Consider the following 20,586-nt stretch of genomic DNA (forward strand, 5'->3'; position numbering starts at 1 on the left):
GCAGTAGAGTACTGTACTGCAGCTGGTGGAACATAATATTCAAGCCTCTCACATCACAGGGAACAACCAGAATAAAGTGATAGAATAACTCATTAAATTATATCCAGAATTACATATAACCATGGCAGGGCTTTATTGTGTTAGTCTGTGCTGTTATTTCCCATGAAACTCCACTCAGATACCTTTAAGAAGATCATTTCTGACTTTAGCGTTGAAGAAACAACCAAACTGGGGTGTTGCTTATTTATCCCACAGTATGTAATTATTTTGCATGTTTTTATAATGATCTGTAGAATTAGTCCTCAGCCTCGATTCTCTTGATTAGGCTGAAGCCCTACAATTAAAATGACTAAACTACATATTTAAATGTATCTGGACTCGATAAACTACAAAAACATTTACTAGTTTCCACTATATTTTGTCTAAGTAGGTGTTTTGCTACAGATTGTATATTGTGTGATTTTATTATATAGGATTATGCCACAAACTGATTGGAGCAATATCATTTTTAATTTAACTGAGATGTAATAGGAAGGCTGTTGCACTTTTCACATTTGCTCATAGTTTTTAAAAAATAGCCCCTTTCATCTGTAATGATTAAGGTAAGCTAAATAAGTAGACATAATGACCACTCAACTACATAATGAGTAAGTGACATTAAGACGGGGGAGGGTTATTATATAATGGGTTGTGTGTAGTCCATTTTTAAGGACAGTGCTGGAGGGTCTGTAATGAGTGGACATTATCTGTCCAAGGAGCTCATCATTTGTCACTATGCTACAGCAGCTCCCACCTTCACTTTTTCTGGATCTTAACAAAAAGCAAAAAATACTGCAAATGTGTCTGTTAAATGTGTCAAAAAATGTAAATGTGTGTCATATAAAGTGTCTTAAAAAAATAATGGCTGGAATATATAGTATAAAGGATGCATTATGCATTTGTTATGTTTACCATAATTATGGGAACTGCTGATTCCACTTATGCTGTGTGATTTGGAGGCCATGTGAAATTAATTATTTAATGAAGACAGCAACGTTTTAATTAGGTTAAATTCTTTATGCACTTTATGCACTAAATTATTCATCCTCTCTTGGTCAAGGGCAGGATCCAAAAACAATAATAACATCGACAAGGGCCCCACTTCACCACAAAGTTAAACATAATGTTCAGCAACATCTCGCCACCAAATTCATTTTTGTACAGTCCCTTGATGAACTGTAGTGAAATCACAATTTTTGTATAATCATTTAGAGTGCATGCTTTTACTTGCAGACCTACAAAATTCCAAAGCCATCATTGATCAAAGTCATGGCAGTTTCGGTCAAACTAGATATCTTTAGATTACACTGCTCTGTATGGTAAAATAATCTGATAGTTATGCTCATATAATAGATTCAACTTTTGTAGCTTTATTTGATTTATTGAAATGTGTCCTATAACTCCAAAAATGTGCTACACTGTATGTCTTCTATAATGTTCTGGCACTCTGGTGCAAACCCCAATTTGAAATGTTGGCCTTACACTAAAAGGATTTCAAGTGCAGGATATCCATCTTTACTCATAACTCACCGATCAACATCTCAAAAACACGTAAAACCCTTTTCTCAAAGATGATAACTTTATTATGTTTTAAGATGATGCATGTCTTAAAACAACTTTAAATGACCTTCATGATTTATTTTCATTTGTAAAAGTAGATGGGACATTTTGTAGAATCAGATACTATTCTGGTTTACTTAGTGATTTATGGAGCCGTACATCACAAAAAACGCTCCTGACTGTTTTGTCTGGGAGATCTGAATCATTGTTTCTGGCACCACAACACACTAAAGTTAAGAATAGTATGCCCAGACTACACTCAATCACATCTCAACGCATCGAGAAACAACAGTTGAGTCAATTCTTTTGTCAGAAATTGTACTCAAGTAAAAAAAAAAAAAAAAACATCTATTTGTTCGTCCCCTTGACACGTCATTGACAGAAAATAATGAACGTACCAGTCCAAATATATGTTAGCGCTTCCTTGTCATGAACATGCTATATCATTCATTTCAAGGTTTTCATACCAGGGGTGCCTGAGTGCTGTGCTTTCCTGGCCCACGTGAGTGTAAGATGTTTTTCACGCTCAACAGGTTGAAATATTGTATATACTAATAACTCATACTACGGATTCTGATTTCTGAGATTCAGTGTTTTAAAAAAAAAAGATTCCATTCCATATAATACATTATATATTGGAGAAACATTACCAATATTATTGTTTCCACTCCTGAACTGATCTTGATTTATTTGTTTCATGAATATGAAAAAACAGTTGCAACATGTGTTCCAGTGAAATGGTCCCCCTTTTTCTCCTGATAAAGACTTGAGATCACAAATGCACTGCTAACTTTGCAAATTTAAGACAGATTTATTTCAAGCGGTTTTACAAATATGGTTGTCACCAAGTGCTTTACAGAAAACAAATGACACAAACAGAGATATAAACAAGGATAAACAAGACAATGTGCTTATAATTATGTACTGGCTGGCTGTCACAATAAAGAGAGAGTACAAATGTGGGAACTCCTGAGACCAGTGCAATTTCTTTTGAGGCGCGTCCTGGAATTACGTACAGTATTCCCAGTGTCCAATGTGTTGTTGTCAGTTATTGCACAACTTTTCACTTCAAGTCTAAGCAAGTGAACTATGCTAGATGGTGACCTCAAAACTGTTTAAGGAAGTTAAATTTAACTATTCTCCCCATCTGATTTTTTAAAATGAGATCAGGCCAGCGTTGAATAAGAATGTGCCCTGGATGTTGTTCCCAAAGAGTTGCATTTTTGGCTTCATTCACATTCATCACACATAAAAAAAAAGAAATAAACTGAATGTAAAACCTGAGCAGACAGTACTTGTTAGACCCTCAGTGATCATGGTGAATAGTGGAAAGATTCATACCATACACAAAACCATTAAAAAACAAACATTACTAAACAACATTGACTGATAATATGGTGTTGCCAAAACTGAAAAGAAAAAGAAATGCTATGGGGCACTTCTTAGTGAATTTACTCGAAGAGGTCTAAGTTCATTAGTTTGTTTGTGATTATTGAACCAGTCTTTATATATTATACAACTGCAGCTTCACTGTGTTCCCTATAAATGTAACTCCCTTTTAAGTTGGAATGAGTCAAACCTGTGCCATCTTAAAAAGGGGAGTCAGTTCAGCATGTATGAATGCTTCCAAATCAAATACGATCCCCTCACCGCAATTTAAGAAGAAACATAAACCTCCTCATATCTTCAGATCGTCTATTCTAGTCTTGTTGCTGCTGTGTTTGGCACTGCGGCCGGGCCTGGCCTGCGTAGGTGACCCAGGGGCTGATCCTGCTCCCTTCTTTCCTTTCAGGTCACATTCCTCTGGCTTGCTGCTGCTCCTTTCCACCGCCAAGTTGTCCTTATTCTGTTTGTAGGCCGCCTTGCTGTGGTAGGGGTGGAAGGTCGACTCTGTGCCTTCGGACAGAGGGGTGAGGTTGTAGCTGGGTGCGGGCGGGTAGGCCGGCTGCACTTGGTGGAAGTAGTCGGCATAACTCGGCGCAAAAGGTATCTCGCTGGGCTCCTTAGGGATGTTTTCAGGGGACTGTCTACCTCTCCTGAAGGTGAGGCCCTGACGGCACTTGGTGAAGCCCAGGTGGTAGAGCTCTATGAGGTTTAGGAACAGAGACACGCTGGCTACTCCCAGCATGAAGATAATAAAGATGGTTTTCTCTGTGGGACGGGATATGTAGCAGTTTACCACGTTGGGGCAGGGTGGTCTGTCACATGTGTACATGGGTTTAAGTTGAAAGCCATACAAGAAGTACTGAGCCACAATGAAGCCCACCTCAAAAAAGGTTTTAAAGACCACATTAAGGACATATGTGCGCAAAAGCTCCCCCTGCAGGTGCACTCGGCCCCTACTGTCCCTCACCAGGGCCTTTTTGTGCTTAGCATCCACAATAAGAGCCTGCTTGTCTGAGTGATGTGCATGTTCCCTCTCCTTGTCGTCGTGCTTCTCCTCCATCCGCACCAGATGGAGGATGTGTCCCAGGTAGATCAATGTAGGCGTGGACACAAAGATGATCTGCAGCACCCAAAAGCGGACGTGGGAGATAGGGAAGGTGACGTCATAGCACACATTCTCGCAACCGGGCTGCTTGGTGTCGCAGGTGAAGCCTGACTGCTCGTCGCCCCACACCTTCTCTGCTGCAGCACTCAGGATCAGGATGCGGAAGATGAACAGGACGGTGAGCCACACCTTACCCACCACAGTGGAGTGCTCCTGGGCTTTTTCTAGAAGCTTTCCCAGCAGGTTCCAGTCACCCATGGCTGTGTGAGCTCAGATCTGGGGCTGGAGGTACAAAAACAATCAAACCACAGTATCTCACTTTCATTTGAGACTCATGCATAGATTTGTCTCCAACGCAAATACACAAAATTACTAAAATAAAACCAATCTGGAGGTCAAAGTGAGCTTCAGTGTTCCAGATGACTACGAATTCTCTAAAAAATCTCTTACCATGTTCAGCAGAGCTCAAACCAAATGAGTCCCCAGAAAGCCAAGCTACTAACCAAGAGTACAACTTGGGGACTTATTCACATGGACACAGACAGGATTATATATACTTTAAGAGGGTATATATTTGGTAAGTGTGGACAGACGGGAAGGCAGGTTCCAGTCACGATTCTGCGGTTCGTGGCCTTCATGGCCCATGCCACTGCAACACGATCCACAAGAGGTGAAATCAAACACCGGGCAGATATGGTGGAAGTGCGAGTTCGAAACAGCTGAGTAATGTCGGTACTGTCAGTTCCTGTAACACATTATGTTAAAAATATATTCTACTTCTGATGGATGTACTGTGCAGGGCAGCAAATTCAGGGTATGCTACTGTGAGAACTGCTGAAATGTGGCAGGTGAAATGTTGTTTAGGGAGCCACCACCAACAAATTGACAGTATGTAGTGTCGCAACAACTGTAAACTGGGGTTTAAACAAATGTAAGCTTTCAATATTAAACCCCTTAGACTATTTAATCCCCATGACAAAAGATAAAATGGTGCATTAACAATAATAGAAGAAATAAAAAAAAGGGGTTCTCTGTGGAGTGCAGCACCTAACAGGACAGTAAACAAAAGACAGCCTTTGGCCACAACATGTACCCCAAGTAAGTTTTCTACCTCTAACTCCTGAAAGTACTTTAATCCACAAGAGGTTTAAATAATCACACAGAAGTCACATTTACTGGATAAACCGACCTTGTCAGCTTATACATCCCCTGCGGTGAAGTCCTGCACCACTTCGAGGGTCCATGAGGCCGATTGCTTTGCTGACAGGCCTCAGTGCAAAGCTGATCTTCGGGCTCCCAGCAATGCCCTTGAATGGACAGGAAAAGCGGACTTCTGCTAGTCACAACCTCTGTTCCACACCGACAAACTCACCGACTCCGTCTCCTGTTTTCAAATACAGCTTGGGCAGGAATCAGGATCCAGGGCCCGGGGTCTTCCAGTGACCACAACACACACGTAACCTGCACTCTCAACCATGTCCGGCCAGCCCTCCCTCAGACCCCCCATCCCTCCCCACAGTTAAATTTGGCACAGGTTACACTCTCTAATGTAAACTAGTAAAGCCCCTCTACTCGATTGTTACAGTGAGTGACACGGCAGCTGGCCAATGCTGTGGTCTGCTAAGTCTGTCTGGCCACAAGTGCTTCTGGGGTCTAAATATAGCACGAGGGTCTCTCCTATCATGGGGGGCATGATTTGGAGATGAGTAGCCATTTGCATCCTCAAGTTACAAATCAGAGTGACAAGAAGGAGGAAAGTCAGTGGTAAAGTTCAGTCTCAACATATCAGTAATGAAATAAGCCCCAAATTTTAAGTATTAAAATGGAAAACATTGTTTATATAAGGTTCCTGCCCTTAGTCATTTGAAACATTTGGTACACCAAGTTGTATACTTGCAAAAATAACTCCAAATAAACGTCATATTATCAGGCAGTTTATTTCTTTATGTTACATAATGTACACATTACATTTCAACCCATATTATATATTAACTGGATTGTTTACCCGGATGAAAACTGATACATGTACATTTAGGTAGAAATGTCAACATCAGGGTTTTTTGTGTGCACTACAATATGAATAACTTTAGAACAGTTGTATAAACAGATACCAGCGTATGGGACGTTACATTTTCAGGACCAAAGAGACACTGAATAATATAGCATGCAGGATAATATTAAAGGAAGCACGTGCAACTGTCAGGCAGTGATGGGTCTTAAAGGTTAAAAAGTAGGTCAACCTCAAACATTTTTCTGAAACAAAATAGTATATCACCTCAAACAGAAGCTTCAGTGAAGTAAGTAGGCATCATTCACAATTGAACAGTACTGGGATTTGTAATATTCTAGAAGTGACCCAGCAGAGAGGTGAAGAGGGATTAAGAATGAATGAATTCTTGTAATTTGGGCTTTTCATCAGTTGAAAATCACTTAGCATCTTCACTAGTAAGAAAGATTCCAGAATGAAGCTCTATTGAAATATCACAGTAAACACGTTTAGTCTGTGCACCATTCTGACTACTCTGTCCAGGTATCATATTATTAATAGTAGTTTACAGTAGTAAAGATATGTTTGTGAAAAAGTGTTTTCAAATGAACTGTATTTTTTACATGTGGAACAATAATATTCAATGGCAGATGTCCATATCTGGACAGTATTTTAAAATTTTCTTTGGTTTTCTAGCACCGGTATAATATTTCCATAGCAGTAAGCTCAGTTATAGCTGTCTGCGCAAAGTTACACAAAATCAAATAATTAAGTCTAATAAAATCTACACATACTGTTGCTTAAAGGGCTGTTATTGACATTTACTCACATAAATGAACCTTTCCTTGATTACCTCCATTACCTTTGACTCTGACTGGAATTAAATATGGTATATAAACAATATTTTTGATGTAAATAAAAATTTCACTTTCTATTCGGGCATATTAATCTCTACAGTAACCTTTGCTTCTTAAAACTTTACCAGCCGATTTACCAGAAACCATGTATACTTATATATTATATAGCATATTTCAATTTTAAATTATTATTTTTTTAAGTTTGTAATGTTATCGTGCCATCGACAGCTGCCCATTCCCTTTAATTGAAGAATGGTATGAAATTCGACATGTTAAGACTTCGGGTTACATTGTTAAGTGAACCATCCTGTTTTGCGTCAAGGCTATTTTATTGTTGTGTGGTAAAGCAGTTGATTGGTGCTTTTATGTGCTGGTGAGAAACTGACGACCAAGAATTGAGTTTCCCCAAACAGCAACCTTCATAATGTGAAATTGTAAATATTCATGTTATGTTTTTCAAATGAATGTTTGATGGGCATGATTTACCTTGTAAATTATTGATGGTTTCTAACACCAACCTGCCACACCTTCAGCATTGAACAAATGCAAAACTTGAACTGCATTATCAAACGACAAGGCACAAAGTATGACAAAAATGAATGATGGTTTGGTGCTTCAGTAGCACAAGAAACTTTGCACCATGGCAAGCTGCTTCTCGTACTGTATTCATATGAAAATGGCAAATTATTGACACCAGCGTCAACTGATTTGTAGTAAATGGGCTAAAACATGTGAGATAACTGGGAAGGTTCTTTAACCTTCACTACTGGCTCCAAATAGTTTAGATAAGTTCCGACAGCGGGTAACACTTGTGTCAGTAATACTGATAAAGAAAAAACAGCTGAATCAATAAGCGATTGACTGAATGATACATACATCGGGGGGCTGTGGCTCAGGAGATAGAGCGGGTTGGCCGTTAATCGGAAGGTCGGTGGTTCAATCCCTGGGTCCCCCTGGTTGCGTGTCGAAGTGTCCTTGGGCCCCTGAACCCCGGGCCCCTGGCGGCTATTCCGCCAGTGTATGAGTGAGTGTGACTGGTGAATGCAAATGTAGTGTAAAAGCGCTTTGAGTGGTCGAAAAGACTAGAAAGGCGCTATACTAAAGTCTAAATGTGCAATGCTGACATGATCAAATATACAGTATATTTGACATTAATGCATAGCAAGGTGATCCATGGATGTGTGTGATTACTGTTGTTAGTTTAAAGGAAACAGGACAGGCAGAGTCTCAGAAAGCAGAACACCGTTCATCCTTCTCAGTTGGGCTCTTTTTGGTCACAGTGAACTTAGACTTGAGAGAATGATCTGCTATCAGCTGATTGATTTCATTTTGCCTATAAGAAGACAATCTTTGACTTATCCAAGCTCCTTTGGACTCGTCCTCAGAGCCTCTTAAGCACCGTTTGCAGGCCCTGCCTATGAGGTATATGACCTCAGCCAGGTTAAGCAGCACACACACCCCGGACACTGTCAGCATGAACACAGTGAAAATGGTCTTTTCTGTCGGTCTGGACACAAAACAGTCCACTGTGTTAGGGCATGGGTACGAGTCACACTTGACCAAACGCACCATCTTAAAGTCAGGATAGATCAAGTAGAAGATGTAGAGAAAAGCCACCTCGAAGATGATTCTGAAGAGGATACTGATCATGTATGTCCACCACAGAGCTCCGGTGATCTGAAACTTCTGGTTCTTGATGTGTTCCAGCTCCTTGGGGCTACAGCGACCCGTCCTCTTCAGGATCTTCTTGTCGATGTGGCGCCGGTGAGCCACATGCATGGCCACCAGCAGGGCGGGGGTGGAGACCAGGATGAGCTGGAGCGCCCACAGGCGGATGTGCGAGATGGGGAAGAACTGGTCGTAACAGACGCTGTTGCAGCCGGGCTGCTGGGTGTTACAGATGAAGCTGGACTTCTCATCTCCCCAAACACTCTCAGCAGCAACCACCAGGACCAGGATACGGAAGATGAAGATGACGGATAGCCAGACGCGTCCGATGCCAGTAGAGTGCCTGTTTACGCCGCTGATCACGGCATAAAAGGCCCCCCAGTTCATTTTCGACTCCAGGTCTGCAAAAAATAAAAGGTTACATTTTCAGTCAAGGCTATATGGATGTAGGCTAAGCGATATATCTAGCTGGAGGTCAACTGTTAGAACCATATTATTAATGTATTACAATATACATTAAGGGGATTTAATCAAAATTCATTAAAATGCCTCTCAGGAATAGTAAAACCCAATTAGCCCTTCATATGAACAAAAGTCAAATTTGTAGCAATATATCACTTTAAATACCTCACAGTTATTGTTGTCTTCTACAACAAATTAGTAATTTAGTAAAAGTCTAACTTTACCAGGGTCAGCCAGCAGTGCAAGCGGCGTAAGGTCCAAAGATGACCATCTTGTGGTGTGGCGTGAGCATCAAGCTGAATTTGGCAGAGTGAGAAACCACAGAAAAGAAATGCCAAGTCGCAAGTTGGCCGTATAAAAGCACGGCCTACCACCGTGCACCGTCATAAGACGCAACAGCACGAAGCCAATTGTGAAACATTTGCAGTGGCACGTGATTTGCTCACCCTGTATTAATACTGTACTCCCAAACTGACCTACAGCCCAGTTGCAGACAGACTGACAGACTGCCAGCACATTTCTCCAAGGAACCAGCAAGACATCCACTCATTATGATATTTTTTTTAAGAAAAGTGAGAGACCTCCATTGTTTGTCAGAAAGGCTACAGAAAGACTTGACCAGATTTGCCTAACAAACACTCTTTAAAAGCAGATTCATTCAAATATTAACACTGTAAAGGATCATTTAAAACATCATCATGGCAATGGGGTTTGTCAGCCATCACTCACAATAACCGTGACCTCATTCCACACTGTTAGTATAAAACAGACTTAAATGACAGACTTGTATTTTACCTTCAGCTGTGTTGGTACACAAAAATGTGTACAAAGCGGGAAGAAATGAATTAAAATATTATGCTTTTTAGCAAGCCAAGAGGCTGGATTGAGAACACCGTGCGCTTGAAAAATGCTAATCATTTCTCCGCCACTAGCCACTGCCCTGCACCGTAGCAGTCATATGCTCTTATATAAACTATTTACATACAATGGCGGCCTTTATTGGGCTGCAACAAGACTCTTTAGAATTCAGATCAAATGCCTCGATTTCCGCCTACCCCGGGCAAAAGAAGGAATCTGTGTGGACACAAAAGGCCGTGCTTGGCAGGGCAGGGAAGTGAGGGAAGCTTTTGACCTGAGCCACTGCCATTGACAGCAGAGTCTCCACCACATTTGCAAACACTAATATAATCTTTATTGTATACACAAGTTTTAATTAAGACCAGTCATTTTTTGTAACATATCCACGTCACCAATGTAAATACTACAATACTGTAAATTAGGCATATGTTGTGATGAATGAACATGACATTCATTTTTTGTGAAGTTTTAATAATTAAAACAAGGGAACTCTCTTGGCCTAAACTATAATTACTTTAGAATAAAGACTAATAATTACTTTAGAATAAATTTTGGACACAAATTCAACCCACATGCTCTCCTTATCATCCTGTTTTGAAATGATAAGGATCTGGGTCTTTTACCATTATCAATCTGAGTTTGTTCAGGTCAAACTCCTCCCTATAACAGTAGAAATGACAATTTACAGTAACAACAAACTGAATGCAAGTGAAAACACAATGTAGTCATTTGTCACGTACTATCAGATGACCTACAGCAGTTCACTGTGCCATGAGCATTTCTGCGTCACTTATGACAAATGTAGTAGGAGGGTTTGGGTGGCCTGGCAATTCTTTGAATGAACTAAACCTCATTTAAATTCTCTCAGAAGATGCACTACTCTACAATACAGGGACATACAACTGTAGATACAGTTTTATTATGGAAGCAGATTTTTTAGATAGATAGATAGAGATATATAGAGAGATATATAATATATACAGAGAGAGAGAGATAGAGAGAGAGAGAAAGACTGTACATCCAAAATAACAAATCTGCCATTTTATAAGAACTCAATATTAACTAAGGCAACATGGCTCTAATAATAAATATTATCAAAGTAAAGTGAAACATAAAAAATGAAATAACATGAACCTACAGTGTGTGGCATACAGATAAATCAAGTATCACTTAATAGAGGGCAGGTAATTACACTGAACTGGCACCATCTAGTGACTCGAATAACCAGAACTTGAAACACACTTCCTGTCTTAAGAAAATGTACAGAATGCAGACACACAAAACAGTGTCTTTATAAGCAAATAAAACAACAAAACATGCACCATAATTAGGTATTCGTGTCCCCACACATCACATAAAAATTATTCTCGTTTCCCCATTTTTCTAGCACTGCTTTAAAGATAATAGGCACGATGTGTTAAGACTCTAAAAGAGTAATTTATGTTAAAGAAAGACCAAAACAGAAATTTCCACTATGAACTTTACACTCACAATCACTAGAAATAGCTTGTGAAGTGCACCTAAAGCATAAAATACACAAGGAAGCTGATACATGCAACTAAATGGGTACTACTTCAAAACATTCATCTGTATTTATATTTTATTTATGTAAAAATTCTCAATTTATCCTTGTACTGAAAAGTGCCAATTACAGCAGTTTGTCAATGTGTAACCTTTACTTTACGCCCACTGTATGTTAACTAACTACACAGATGGTCATTCAAAACCGGATCATTTAAGAACCAATACATGTCTCAATGCTCAGATGTGGCTGCTACATGACAGGGCTGCCATTTGTGTTTTTAACTTAACATAACTACACACATTCCCTGCTTTCTGAATTACTTCTGGCTTTGAGTATAGCACGAGATGAGGTATTTCTCCCACTCAGAGTCATGTTTCCTCATTTTAAGTTGAACAGCACCTAAAAAGCAAAAGAAAACACCAACAAGATTTTGTGCTTGAGTGAGTGCTGCTGTGATCATTTACAGGCTATACTGCCACCTACTGTAGATGCACAATTTGGGGTAAACTATTTCCAAAGTGCAACTCAGCTTACCTCTTTTTATGACACCGAAATTCTTCAGTTTGTTATGTTTTGCATGTCCGTTCTGGGCCAGTCTCAAAGACAGTGATGCACCCCTCCTGAAATGTAGATAACACCAGAGTACACATACTGGCCTTGAAACTGTCCAGTAAATACAGATTATAAAGGTCAACATGAGCATATATTAAGACACTAAACTACATCTTCATTCATCAAAATAAATCATTTGTGCAATAACAGCTGGTAAAATAAAACAAAAGGGAACACTTGTTGGCAGAAACAACCATAGATGTGTCAATAAATCTCAGTGACTTTATCAGCTTTTTACAATTCAGTGAATTCTAAATTCACAATTAACTGACTGTGAATTATAATTAAATACCTCATAGCTCCGAGCTTTCCCTTTTCCAAGAACAGCTCGACTTTGGGCCCCTGTGGGTAAAGTCTGGCATAGAGAGTCCTGTTGTGCACCATTGCTTGGAACCAGTCTACTGCCTCCTCAGTCCAATCATTCCCATTCACTGGGGTCACCTAGGGGGGAGGAAACAGACAAAAAATACCATGAACTGAGATAATTCATTTCCTTTATCACTGAGCAAAAGATAAGACTGTGACTAATCATGTGGACAAAAGCCAATACTGTAACTGAGTCTGCTCTCTCACAGCGGAGCACAGTATGTTAACCATTTCCATGTATGCAAATCCTGAGAGGGATAATCTGCACGTCTGTCGGTGAAAATCCTGACGTGCTCTTCAGTGAGAGCTTTGTGTGGTACGTTACATACATGTGCAAAAAGTATGAAGTCAGCATTGTCAGAAGGGAACCACTCACATTTGCCAGTGAGACCTGTATCGCCTGAAGTGGTAGGGTGGCCATTTCTGGGGTCAGCTCCTTGGTGTTCCACAGTGACAGGCAGGCAGTGTCACCGTAGTCCAGCCTCTTCATCTCCACCTTGATGGACGTTTCCCTCCCAGCACCGTCAATGGCATTATTATCTGCCGCCCAAAAGACAGAGGCCACGGCTAAGGTTAAGCTAAAAAGGCATGTAAGGAATTCCCAAGTGGCAACAGGCAGGCAAAGGCACACTGCTACCATCTAGAGGTATGTATTTGCAAAACCATTCCAATACATTAAACCGGACCCACCTCCACTAACTCCACATATCTTCGTCACCTGAGCCCTGCACCATTGTTCTTGCTTAGGGAACCAACCCATTACTTGGGTTCCAATGTCTGGAATGCAGTTCTGCTCGGCATATGAACTACTGGCTTTCCAGCTGCTGCAAATGAGAAAAAAATAATGACAACCAGAAACATGTGGATTATTAAAAAAAAGGAAAAAAAAAATCTACAAAGAAAGCAGTAATGAACAAAAAGGATAAGTGGCTCTCTAAGTTCTGTTAATGTGATCAGGGAATCAGTGCGGGATAGGAAAAGCTGAGGAACAGCAGAAGGAGTTTAGAATCCATGCTAAACGACTTACTCTGTGACAAGGGCCTGCAGCTTCATGATGGAGTCTGTGTGCTGGACGTAGAAGTTGCTTGGGGTGACAATATGAGACACCACAACTTCAGCCTCTTCAAACTTCCGGATCTGAAACTCAGGAATGGTAATACTTTTGATCGCTGGTGTTTTTGCACCAGCAGAACTGCTCTCATGTACAGGTTCTGTGCATTGGAGAGTTTGGGTTTCCCACTGGATGTTTACACAGGAATTCTTCTCACAAGCGGTTATATTGCTGCTGTTATTTTCCAAGGAGCTGTCTTCGGAGTCCCCCTGTCCCTCCTTTGTGAAGACGTCTCCAAAATCCCACAATTCAGTCTTTGTTGCAATCACACAAGTGTAGGTCAAAGAGCCACCTGATTCTACTCTTTTCACCCTGAAGACTGGGGCTTGGTTTTCAATGTCTGCACTCAACATTTTTGGAGCTAACACATCAATCAGATCATCTGTCACAACATGTCTGAATTGGTAGCTTTGTGTTTTGATGGCAGGTGACATGAACTGTGGCAAACTTGAAGTGTCCTTACTTTTCCTCCACTCCACGACACTGACCTCTAGTACACCCATGTTTTTAGCTTTTGCTCTGAGGAAGTGAAGCAGCTGAGAGGATGTTTGTTTTTGGTGTTGCACCTGGACATCTTCCTCACACCCCCAGCTTATTAGCGGTGCTATTTTCATTGGTTTAGGGTTACTGATCTCTGGGAGTATAGCTTGTATGGGAGGTAGCAGTATTGGTGGCCTCTCTGCATTATTCGTGGAACTCTGAATAACAGGTGGAAGAGTCACAGCATCTGGCGGGCGTTTCTCCTCAAAAACAACACCATGTTCTTTTTCTTCAGCTTTTAAGTGAGAGGGCGAGCTCGTGGTCACAACGGTGCTGTAGCTGGACGACTTGCTGCACATCATGTCATCCTGCTGGATTGCTGCGGGCTGGGAGATGAGGAAATGTTTCAACTGCTGATGAGACAGTGTGGCTCCAAGCACCTGGACTGCTTTGGCTATGGAGCTCGCCATGAGCGAGTTCTGCAACATGGGCCCAAACTTGAGAACATCTGTCATTAGGATCCCTTTATCTTTGAGTGGATGAAGTTGGTTTGTTCTCACTCCATTTTTGACACCAACTTCTGGCTCTGTAAGGATGAGAAAAACAGAAAGACTGTTTTGTTTAATTAAGTTGCATTGAAAATTCCTAAATCACACACTGCACACCCGTAAAATGCTGGTGATAGATAAGACAGATATTATATCAAGAATTGTGGTACATTTGACTAACACACGCATTACTGCAATATCACATTAGCAGTTAAAACTGTATGATTAATGCTCGACTTACCAACCGTGAGGTCCTTTAATGAAGCTGAGAGCTTGACAATGGCTTGACATTTCGTATCCAAAGCCTGAGCAAGATCCTTGAAAACACTCGTGGGAAAAGATGAATTCAAGAAACCTTGAACACCTTCATAGGCCTGAGTGATAAATGTGATAAAAGTTTTTTTTTTTGTTTTTAAAATTCTATATTAAATAACTTTGGTTTTTCAGATTGATATATTATCTTGGCTATGGGAAACTGTGATAACCATTTTTCCGCATCTTACAGAGTGACTTCACATGATGAAACATCAAGTTAGTTGATAAATTTAATTATTAATCAAGAATGAAAATATTAATTGATTGCTGCTCTGGCAACAATTACATGCAATTTTAATTTTTAATTCAAAAGGTACCTTACCTTGCCACCTCATTACCTATTATCATATATGTTAGCAGGGGTGGCAGACGGTTTGACCACCTGGCCTGTGTGCTTACTAGCTAAAAGCTAAATTAATTTACAGATAATGATAAACTGACATGTTAGGATGTGGGAATGTTAAAATGGCGTTAACTTTACCTTGTTGGTAAAGTTAAGAAGTTCTTGTTCAAGTGTATTCCGGGCACTTTCCAGCAAAAAGAGTTTATAAGTTAACTGCACTTTCTGGGTGATTACGGAGGGGTGCGCCTGGCTGTTGACAACTTGCTGATGAGGAGTCATGGTTCGTCTGGGAGGAGAGCTGCTGCCGGAGCGTTAGCTAGGTAGCCTGCCAATTAGCTATATGCAGCTAATATTGCAACGAAGTCCTTAGCTGTTACCAGTTTTGACTGCACTCTTTCACAGCTTTAGGGTTTCTGGTTGTGGAGGGTTAAAGTGCAGCAATTCTTCTTTTTCATCTTGTTCTTGTCTTTGCTGACTTCTTGTTCGCGGTCGTCAGTGAAATGTATCCTGCTCTTTCTTCAGCCAACGACAGCAACCTGAGGAGCTAGTGCCCGCCATGTTGAAAACTCTGCTTTGTGTTTGCAGCCGAAGCAGTTATCTCATTTGAAGGAAAGTAATGGCGTAACGTTAATTTTAGTGGGCGTCCTGCTCTTTCTTTAGCTTATTTGTCACCATAGCCCAAGTCAGTAAACTGACCAACGGTTATTAACAGGTGGCCTCTTCCTGATGCTGAACTGCTAGAACTGTGTCCTAACAATAACTAACAACTGGGCTGTATCGTGTATATGAAGGAAACCATGAATATTTAAGACCACAAGGAAATAACCTATAACTCTGGATAGGCACAGCTCATGCTACTGAATTATTAAGTGAAATCTAGCAGAATCCCAGATTCAATCAAAAGCTTCCTACAGTGATGGATGGTGTGATATGATCTGTTGAAATGTAATTAGGAAGATGGTTACTGGGTGAATTACTCTGTTCAATCCATAACATTACTATTTTTACATACAGTAGCCTGTATTACATTTCTTGTTTGAAGGTCAAAGAGCTCAGTTGAAATAGGGATGTCCTGATCACACTTTGCACTCTGAACACCTACTTTAGGCCTACTTGGCCAATAAAGCGGATTCTGATTGTGATTGACCTCTTGGCCCTTTGATATTGAGTATCTGCCCATATAGAGTTCAATCCAATAATTCAAAAAGTGGCATGTGTCCTGAATTTGTAATTGTTTGCACCGAGGACAAAGAAGAAATTAGAAGAACTTTTTGGGAGGAGGGTCACAATGCATTTAGATTAGATTCAACTTTATTGTCATTGCACAGAGTACAAGTACTGAGACAACAAAATGCAGTTTTGCGTCAGTAAGTGCAAAGTAATAAAACGTGTGTAAAGGTAATACATAGAATAAACTGTAGGGGTAGATATAAATAGGGTAAGTATGAAGTGAGTACCCGAAGATATTTCTAAAATCAACTGCAATTCCAGTTAGTGTGCTACAATTGAGGAACTGAATATTACTGATGTAAGACACTTGCAAGGATGGGGTTTACTTGAAATATAGTTATCCTAGATGGAGAGACTGACAGTGATACAAGCTTTTAATACTTGCTAACAAACAAGCTGCTGCTAATCTCTAAATGCCAGCTACCATTAACCACCAAGTATAAGAATGAATACAATTTGCTACTTGCATTCCTATGGTTTTACACCCAATACTATCCACACAGTGTTCTTTTCTTTCAGTGCTCTTTGCTTGAACTTGTCAAGCTGCTACTTGATCTAGTACCTAAATCTTGTGGGTGGGGCAACAAAGACATTTCCTACAGTTATATTGCTCAAGAGCCAGATTGATCGTCACCCTGGCTCTTTTGACACTAATGCTGGCATCGCAGCCCTGGCTCTACCCAGTTGACAAAATGGTAATGGCCATTATAATTGCAAAATGGCACTTTGCATCAGTTTAAATAAGAAAGATGTGTCAATAAGATGACAAAAAGAGGATTGCTCAACAGGATATCCTCCTGCAACAGCAGTTTCTCCCTAGTATGCTCTCAGCTTCTTGCTGGGATTGTAATGAAATCTTTAGAATTAGGAACTCTTTTCACTGCAGATGCATTTTACACTACACAGCTTTTATTTATGTTTCAGCTGACAACTCACTGCATTATCTGTGGCTCAGCAGTGTGGGATCAAGTTTGTTCATGTGTTGTTAGTTTAATATCATTTTAATGATTATGTGCTACATAGAGAAATCTGATTTTATGAAAAGTAGGAGATCCAAATTCAGTCAGATTTATTGAGTGAGAATGAACCTCATACTGAGTGATAGTAGCCCTTTAACATTTTATGACTTGGTGGAATTCAAGTTGCTCAACTGAAAACAGAAATTCACACACCTCAGTGATTGATTTAGCAGGTTTAGGAATGGGGGATACGTTTTCTAAAATGAAGACTGTCAAGATATTGTGGTTATTAAGTACAGGATGTTTATTATATACAGCATAACTGTTGCCACATATACCACTGTATTGGATAACAGTCTGTCAGGGTCAGAGCCACATAAATCATATATTACAAAACACAAACAGATAGGGACGTATATTAAAATAGACTTTGAATATACATACTGTCAAATAAGCAAGGTCTCTTACTGGCATTGTGTTGAACTTTTACAGGAGTTCAGTCCAGATTCTGGGAATGTTGTGTAAGGTCTCACAGACGTCAGAAAACTTTGAGCCAAGGTTAAACACTTAGTCGCAAACAAATATTTCACAATGAAGGATGGGCAAAAAAATCTTCGCCTTATTAGTGAATTTGGCGTAACCAAACAGCTTGGGAGTTGATGAAGCCAATTTCAATCACAACATTTCAGCTGCACAGGTCACAGAACGTGACGCATGTCCTACAGACTAGTAACGTGCAGGAGAGTCATAAGAGAAAGCCTGAATGGAGATGAGAACAGAATCATGTGTCAGACGATGTAGATTTTACTGCATTTGATTCATTAATTAACTATTAGTTTTTACAAAGCAGCCATTAAGCCCCACATCTGTTTATAGTAAAATGGGTCATGCAAAATGAAACTCATGGGAAGTATGCTTCAAAAAAACCCAAATGACAATAGATTTTAGATATCACACAAAAAATGATCCCTGTGTGCAACACACCTTCCTGGTGAATATGATGAGTACTGTTAATATTACAGTTACAAATAAAACTATTATGATCAATTGTCCAAAGTGAATTTCCTGTGCTTTTGTATGAGACAAACAATAAACTGAAGGTTTTTTCAGATAGCCTGTGATCATAATGTTTCCATCGCCTGTAACACATACAGTGTCACTGAGATCAGTAAGGTTTATTTTCAACTCCTGTAGGATTGTCAGCCACTTACTGTCACAACAGTTAAAATAATTTCCACTAATGTACATAAGATTGAGGTGTACAGATAAAGCAAGAATCAAAGAATAGTTTAAAGACACAAAATTATTATTTCTTATATCAATTTCTCTCAGAGGGGAGCAGCTCAAACTGCTGGGCATTATATCTAGATGGTTGTTCGATATGTTCAGCTGAGTTAATGCTGGCATGCAGGGTAAAGATAGATCAGAGCTGGTCATGTTTATTTCACTGACAACCAAGGACTGAAGAGTCTTTTGCACACCTTCTAATGCCCCCACTTGCATTACCATGTGTGAATTTCTTGCAAGGTTCAAGGAAATCAAAGAGGTTTTTTGAAACGAGTTTGGGTGAAGCATTTTGATGTTGTTTTCTTTAAGACTGAGGTGTTTAAGAGTCCTTAACTGCCCAAACACAACACAGGATGTGTTGAGATTCATTTCCTCTGTTGATTGAGAGCTTTGCAAATGGTCCGTAGACGCACAAGGTTGCACAGAATTGTCTCGTAGATTTAATGTTTCTATTTGTGTAAGTGCATTGAGAAAGAGCGGGGAAATATATGCAAGTCCATTGCTTTGCAGGTCAAGGTACTTTAAGGAGGGAAAGAACAGCTGCCGACGGTATCCTGATTCATTATCATTTCTAATATTCAATGTGATGTTTTGCAGGCAGTTGTAACTGAAATTCAGAGTTTCTAAAGATGAGAGAAGGCTCAAAGTCTCCAATGGGAAAGACCTGAAGTGGTTATAGCTCAGGTCAATATGAATCAGTGGCATCAGCCTCCAGTTTGAGTGTAGGTTATTTTTTCTAACTGTTTTCTCACTTATAATCTCATTATAAAGAGCGTTGGCCTCAGACACCATTGTAGCCTCTGAATTTAAGGCACCCACCATATTATTCTGCAAATAAAGATGCTTCAAACTGTTCATTTTTGGAACAATTGGGAAATAAAGGAGTTTGTTGTGACTCAGATCAAGAATTTCAAGACTGTACAACTGGTTATCCTCACGAGTAACAAAGAACTCGACTGAATTTCTACTGAGATTCAGATATTTGACTTGATGTAATTTAAAATCACAGATATATGCAAGGTTATTTTTGGCCAAGTTTAGCATCTCCAATTGGCTTAATGGTTCAAATGTCCCCTCTTCTATTACTGATATCAGATTGTCATCAATAGTAATGGCCCTCAAACCTTTACTCTCTTTGAATAAGTTGTGTGAAAGTCTTGTTAAAGCGTTACCAGTCATCTTAAGTCGATCAAGAGAAGATTTGTTTCGAAGGTACAGTTCCACAGCATCATCCCTCAAACCGTTCATTGATACGTCCAAAGTCTTCAGCCTACTGATGGATTGGAGTGCTCTGCTGTTACTGCCAAGGTTGTTGTTCAGCGCATTTCTGGACAAATTCAACTCTTCAAGTCGAGCCAGGTTTTCAAAAGCCCCTTCGGATATGAGATCCAGCTGGTTGATGCTCAGGTCCAGCTGCTCCAAGTATGGCAAAGCAAGTGTGTGCAACTGTCTGATGAAGTTATTGGACAGGTCTAGTCTTCGAAGCCTTACATCCAAATCCAGAGGGACAGAATAGAGATTCTGGTTGTTCCAGGACTGCTCCTTGAAATGAAAGGAACATTAATCAGAATTGAAGTGACAACCAAAGTCAAACAACCTTAGCAAAACCAGTAAAAGTGCATGTTAAAAGACTAAAAAACTAAAAGCAATCATATTACACTTTTCAATTAGCATTTAAGTTATTCAAATTGAGCCTACCTTTGGCTCATAATATGTCAATCCAGTTATAAGGAGGTCATGGCTGAGTGACCAGAGTAGTAGGAGATGAGAGAACATATGTCTGACCATTCTCCTTCTGCTGCTGCTTCCGCTGCTGTGAAACTGTACCACGACTGTTATCAGAGCTCATATACACACTCACACACACCCTCTTATAGCCATGCTTCAT

At 40.0% G+C, this 20,586-nt stretch overlaps 2 protein-coding genes and 1 pseudogene across 3 annotated transcripts; all 3 read right to left on the reverse strand.

Annotated features, from left to right (window-relative positions):
• Positions 1 to 3,277: 3,277 nt before the first annotated feature.
• LOC123957696 (gap junction alpha-3 protein-like) lies at positions 3,278 to 4,348 on the reverse strand. The gene has a single exon (XM_046030682.1). The coding sequence runs from the start codon at positions 4,346 to 4,348 to the stop codon at positions 3,278 to 3,280; it is 1,071 nt and encodes a 356-aa protein (XP_045886638.1).
• Positions 4,349 to 6,008: 1,660 nt separating this feature from the next.
• On the reverse strand, positions 6,009 to 15,958 carry LOC123957522 (annotated as a pseudogene).
• A 1,733-nt stretch (positions 15,959 to 17,691) lies between these two features.
• On the reverse strand, positions 17,692 to 20,525 carry LOC123957521 (transforming growth factor beta activator LRRC32-like). Of its 2 annotated transcripts, none has more exons than XM_046030376.1 (2): positions 20,397 to 20,525; positions 17,692 to 20,240 (listed from the first exon to the last, which is right to left on the reverse strand). In XM_046030376.1, the coding sequence occupies exons 1-2, from the start codon at positions 20,484 to 20,486 to the stop codon at positions 18,363 to 18,365; spliced, it is 1,968 nt and encodes a 655-aa protein (XP_045886332.1). In that variant the 5' UTR covers positions 20,487 to 20,525; the 3' UTR covers positions 17,692 to 18,362. The 2 variants fall into 2 exon arrangements, with proteins under 2 accessions (XP_045886332.1, XP_045886333.1); XM_046030377.1 differs by having other exon boundaries at positions 17,692 to 20,234; positions 20,397 to 20,497.
• Positions 20,526 to 20,586: the final 61 nt, after the last annotated feature.

This window comes from Micropterus dolomieu, linkage group LG19 (assembly GCF_021292245.1).
Source record: "Micropterus dolomieu isolate WLL.071019.BEF.003 ecotype Adirondacks linkage group LG19, ASM2129224v1, whole genome shotgun sequence".
Taxonomy (NCBI): Eukaryota; Metazoa; Chordata; class Actinopteri; order Centrarchiformes; family Centrarchidae; genus Micropterus; species Micropterus dolomieu.